This window comes from Gossypium hirsutum, chromosome D07 (genome assembly GCF_007990345.1).
Source record: "Gossypium hirsutum isolate 1008001.06 chromosome D07, Gossypium_hirsutum_v2.1, whole genome shotgun sequence".
Taxonomy (NCBI): domain Eukaryota; kingdom Viridiplantae; phylum Streptophyta; class Magnoliopsida; order Malvales; family Malvaceae; genus Gossypium; species Gossypium hirsutum.
The window spans coordinates 34,274,348-34,280,347 of NC_053443.1; the positions used below are offsets into that span (position 1 = coordinate 34,274,348).

Genomic DNA, 6,000 nt, shown 5'->3' on the forward strand with positions numbered 1-6,000 from the left:
TAAGAATTCAAATTTATTTTGAACATTCAATTAATTTGATGGTAAAAGTATCATAGAGGTTCCTATATTAATAGTCTGTTTGCATTTTGCCCCCTCTAATTAAAAAAAGGGCAAATTAATTTTTATACGTTAGATAAAAAGCAAACTAGTCTTTCTGTTAAAATTTTCATCCATTTCTATTGTTAAAATTTGGTCCCTATACATCAACATGGGGTACAAATGGCATGCCATATATCATTGTCTGGTTATTCTGTCAGGTACACTAGTTTTTAACAATAGAAATAGATGAAAGTTTTAACACAAAAGACTAATTTACTATTTGATCTAACATACGTAGTTTAATTTACTTTTTATTAGTAAAAGGATAAAATGCAATCGGACTTCTAAAATTATGGCTTCCATAATACATTTACCTTAATTTGATTTGAAAAAAATAAATAAATCCATCCAAATAAAATATCAAGAGATTAAATGATACGATTTACATAAATTAAATGAAAATTCCAAAAATGATAGGATCCAAGTTCATTTAGAATAGATCTAAGTTTCCAACATCACTCGATGTGATGTGTGATGTTGGCTAAGTTTCATTACCAAATTTTGATTTTTTTTCTTTGTTGTTGCAATATTTGGTATATGCCAAAAAAAAATCAGCTATAAATTCGTACATTCAACCTACGAAGCCAAACCGAATGAATAATCATATTAAACACGTCGTATCTCTTGGGAGGATCATTCACCAAGAAATGCTTCTGCACTTTCTTAACATTCTCCACCATTCTATCATATCGTTCTTCAGATATCCCCATCAAAATGTTCTTCAGGTTGGCTATTTCGCTCACTGCTACCTGGATCGAGAAAGACTCCCATCTCAGAACATCACTGAAAGGAAGAACATAGTTCTGCGATATTATCACCGGAACACATTCTGCGTAAATTGCCTCCACAATTCTTGGACTGGCAACTTCATGCCCGCTCGGACATAAGCAAAACCTGCTCTTCTTCATCATTTCACTGTAGGAAACCCCCACCGGGAGTTTTTCGTAGATTTGTATGTCATTATCTTTTCCCTTCCAATGCTTAAATACAAGTGCCCTAATTTTACCGTGATATAAGTTGCCTGCGAAGAATGCTAAGATGGAACGATTTGAGGGAGGCAAATGGGCTGTTAGGTTGGTGATTTCCCCCGTCACAAGATTGATTTCAGGAAAGGATGCGTCTTTCTTTGGATTGAAATACTCTGAAGTATTGGCATTGCATAGAACTCGAATGGAATTGTAGTAAAGTTCTTTCACGTACCAGGTTGCCCTTGGCCCCTGTCAATCCATCATCATCAACAAACATTATTTCACTTCCATTTGGGATTCAGTTTGATTAGTAGTATGGAATTATATTATTTACCCAGTCATGGCAGGAGAGCATGAAATGATCAACCCCAATGCTTCGATTCCAAAAAGGATACTTGTTGGATATGATTCCAACATAATCGACAACCGTTCGCTCCATCACAGCTTTATCGCGGATGATGGGATCGAAGAGATGCTCTAGTATCATCACAACACTGAAAGGAAGGAAATAAACATGTGCTTCATTAGGATCCCATGTACGATACCTTGTATCCTGTTCCATCAAGCTCATGAACAGTCCTTCCATGGAGTATATATCTTTGCATGATCCGTAATGAAATAAAGGTGGTTCCCCTTCTTCGTAAACGAATATCTTGAACATCTTTTCCATTAACAGATAACTCCTGATAAAACACAGCCAAAAAACAAAGCAACTGAGAATCCAATCCAAGTATTAGTCCAAGCTTGACTTCTTCAAGTAGACAACATTTTAATTTTATAAAAAATAAATATAATATAACATTTCAAAGCAGGTAATTTTTTTTGCCGACAGGGTTAGGCCGGGTGTAAAGTAATAAATTTAGTTTAGGACGAAGTCGGTTCAAGTCTATATAAAAGTAAAAAATCAAAGTTGAGGTTGAGCAAGCTAGAGAACCACCTCATATAGTTGCCATTAAAGATTGAAAAAAGAAAAGTTCATGAGCTAGCTTATATCATTACATTTTTAACTAAGTTGGAAAGATAAGTTTGTCCAATATTTCTGTTTAATATTTAGTAATTTATACATCTTTTATTAAAATTTTAAATATAATTTGTTAATATTTTCATATTATAGTAACTTGATTTGTTTAAAAAACAAACTTCGAAGTCCGGTCGGTTGATTTAAGGTCACTGGACTTTAAAGAAAGACGAAAATGAAAAAAATATTGGTAGAGTACCGGTGAAATGCGTGAGGGTTCCTGTAAATGTCGCCTTGGGGAACGTAATCGGAGTCGGGAAGTTCCGAAGTGCTGCTGTTACTGGGGTTTAACGACGCTTCCCGTATCAAAGCTCTAGCTTTAGCAAGAACCGCTTCCACCATCTCCAGACTTCCATCTCGGTGTTTACCTCTTCTTTTAACGGAGTCGTCGTTCCAAATCCTTTCCAGATTTATATATTCTTTGGCCTTCTCCTTTCTTTTATCCTGCATAACCAACAACGGCGAAATAAATGAATTAACCTAAATCAATGGGTACATAGAGGAAGATGGAAATATATATACAATGACATGACGGGAAGAGAAGGGTCCTCCAAGTGTTGAAGTCCATGTCCATGGAGATGCCAAATAATGCCATGAAAGTCCTTTTGAAACCTTGAAAACGACAATGGCGGAAGCCACGGCTATGGATATCACTGCTAAAAGAATTAAGCTTGAATGATGTTTTCTCGTGTACCTCCTCATCTTTGTTGGGGATTTTTTTCTTATAAAACTCCCCAAGTAATTTGGGCAATGTTGTGTTAGATCAGTTGGATTCGGCTCCAACTTAATAATGAAATTCCAGTTCCTGTTCATACTTAAAATATCAATTTTTACCTATTCCTGTTCATCATTAATTTTACATGATTTGGATTCTAAAAGTAATAAAGAATTGATGGTTTGGATCCAGCAGTTCAATTGTTTTTTTTTTAATTTAATATTTTATTAGAATCTTACTAAATATCAAACAAACCATATTTTAAACGAATTACCTATTTATTTTTATTTTAAATCAAAATTGGGTGGATCAAGATGGCTTGTTCATGTTCAAGTTTTTACAGCATGATCAAAACTAACAAATGTAAACTAAGCATGACATATCTAACTTCAAAAATAAAAATGAAATCAGATTCACCTGTTGAAATAAATTAATAAAGCACATTAAACTACATAACCATTTTTAGCAGATTTTTTTAAGTATCGTCCTATATTTTTAAGATAGGAAAAATACAATATCATCATTTTAATAGTTTATATGTTTATAATTTTTAAATGATTAAATTAAATTTTTTGAGGTAAAGTGTAATTTTACTGTATATTAATTTAAAATTTTATAAATTATAAAAGATCTAAACATTAAAATTTTCATTTTAAGAGGACCCAAACTCTTGCCAACCCCCTTCATTCAATTCATTCAGAATTGGACCATTCAAGAGACAGGACATGAGCCATTAACGGTTCTCATAGCCACCTAGTCTGCCACTCTATTTACGATATGAAGAAAATAAACGCACATTGTAAATACAAATTTCAAGTTTAAATAAGATATAAAAAAATTAGAGTAAATAAAAGAATTCGATTTATAAAATTTGAGTTGTAATCTTTAAATAAATTCTTTGATTCTTCTTTTGAATGGAGTTTCAAATGTCATCTAGACTTTATTTTAGATGGATGTAAGGGTCGTTGATACTTGATCTTGAAATTAAGTTTGGAGAGATGCTTACTTGAAATTTTGATTTGATTTAGATTAAAGAGTCTTTGAGACTTAATCTTGAATCAATGAACTCTACTCCAAGCGTCATCAAGACTTGATCTTAAAAATAAGTTTGAAGAGAGTTTGGATCCAAGGGTCTTCGTAACTTGATCTTGAATGGTTGATTCCACTTTAAAGGCCACTTGCTAGGCTTGATCTTGCTGAACGAATTTGCTCTCCTTCTATTGGTTGCACAAGATTGGAGAGCAACTTTCTTCAAAACTAATGCGGCGTTCTTTAAAAGTTCTTCGAGTTCTTCAAATGTTTCTTGAGATTTTGGAAAGGATCTCTAGTCTTTAACATCTTCTCTCTAAGCTTTGATTTCTAAACTTCTAGACTTTTGAACTTCTGAAGTTGCGTTGAATGGCTTAGAGATGACCCACTCAGTCAAGTAGAAGACAGTTCTTATAAAATGTAACATCTTTATATGAGTGATCTACAAGGAATAAAATATTTATTTATTATTTTTCTGATGATAATTTAAATCAATTAAAGATAAATAATCCATAAAGAATACAATTTATTTATAAAGACTTTTAAAAAAGTTTAAATTATGAAATTATCTCTCAATTAATTTAAGGCTTAATATAATTTTTGGTATCTAAACTTGATTTTTTTTTTAACTTGGTACCTAAACTTTTATTTTGGCCCAATTTAGCATCTGAACTTGACGCTTTTTCCTAATTTGGTACCTAAACTTGGTATTTTTTTTCCTAATTTGGTACCTAAGCTTTCTTTTTTAGGTTCAATTTGATACCTAAATTTATTAAATGTTATACAAATTATGCAAAACACTAATGGTGTTAATTTTTTTTGTTATGCTACAAAAATATCGTCAGTATTAGAGGAAATTCATGTTAACAAAATAGGTATTGATCTATGCTTAACAAATTAATATTAAATAAGAAAAAAATACAAAAAGAATAATATCATCTATTACATGTCGGTCATACATTGATTATTTTTGCTACCTCATAAAAAAATTACATTACTAGCATATTGGAATAATTTGTAAAACGTTTGACAAGTTCAAGTATCAAATCGAACAAAAAAAGAGATTAGGCATCAAATTAGGAAAAAGAGTCAATTTAGGTACCAAATTGGGTCCCAAAAAAGATTAAGTACCAACTTAAGAAAAATTGTCAAGTTTAGGTGTCAAATTAGATAAAAAAAATATTTAAATATTAAATTAAAAAAATATCAAATTCAATACCAAAAATTATATTAAATCTTAATTTAAAAATAATAACATAACATGAAAGTAGATTGATACAAATTTTCTCCTACTCATACGAACCAAAGTTTGAAGTATGAGAAACAATGTCCCTAACAGTTGTACATACAGTCCAAGATTTCCTCAAATAATTCATATAGTCATAGAGTAGTTGGATTCAACAATAACTTTTGCCGGCCATTAGAACCTAACCTTATAGCTAAAGTTTTAACCACAAACGCATTTGAAGATTTTGTTTGTGCGTTGATTCTGTCAATAACTTTGTTACTGTTATTCCTAGAAACCACCCTAAGATTAGCTGTGCTTGAGTTACTAACAAATCCAACTCTCACTCTTATTTTTAGGGTAAACTACATTTACTTCACAAAGCTAGATATTAGTAAGTTTACGATTTGATCATTAACTTTTAAAATGTTGTAAAATGGTTATTGAAATATTTGAAAGTATTTAAGTCACAATGCTGTTAAGTTTTTTTTTTAAAGTTCGGTAGTGAGCTTTAAGCGAAGATTCGACGATTCATTGATCAGTACGGTGGATTAGTAGCCGTCGAGGAGTAGAAGATTATACCTTAAATCTAAATTGATCTAATGGCCAATGTTGAAGATTGAAGAAAAAAGCTATTTTGATTTTAGTTTGTAGATTTATATCGCTTAAAATTTTTTTATGAAAAATAAATAAATTGTATAAGAGAAGAGAAATGAGAGCTTTCGATTGGTGCAGACAATACGAATAAAGAATGTCATATAACAATGATTTTAATATTACAATGATTTAAATGAAAACTTTCGAATAGTTCAATAATCATTTCGTAACTTTTTGAAGCTGAACGATAAAAATATAAACTTACCAATAGTTTAGTAGCCTTGGGTGTAGTTTACCTTTATTTTTAACAACTATTTTTAGCTTGAAGCATAATAATTTGAAATAAAAA

General features: G+C 31.1%; 1 protein-coding gene across 1 annotated transcript; it reads right to left on the reverse strand.

Annotated features, from left to right (window-relative positions):
- Positions 1-465: 465 nt before the first annotated feature.
- LOC107893872 (probable glycosyltransferase At3g07620) lies at positions 466-3,041 on the reverse strand. The gene is made up of 4 exons (XM_016819011.2): positions 2,608-3,041; positions 2,285-2,529; positions 1,402-1,750; positions 466-1,316 (listed from the first exon to the last, which is right to left on the reverse strand). The coding sequence occupies exons 1-4, from the start codon at positions 2,896-2,898 to the stop codon at positions 651-653; spliced, it is 1,551 nt and encodes a 516-aa protein (XP_016674500.2). The 5' UTR covers positions 2,899-3,041; the 3' UTR covers positions 466-650.
- Between the last annotated feature and the right edge of the window lie 2,959 nt (positions 3,042-6,000).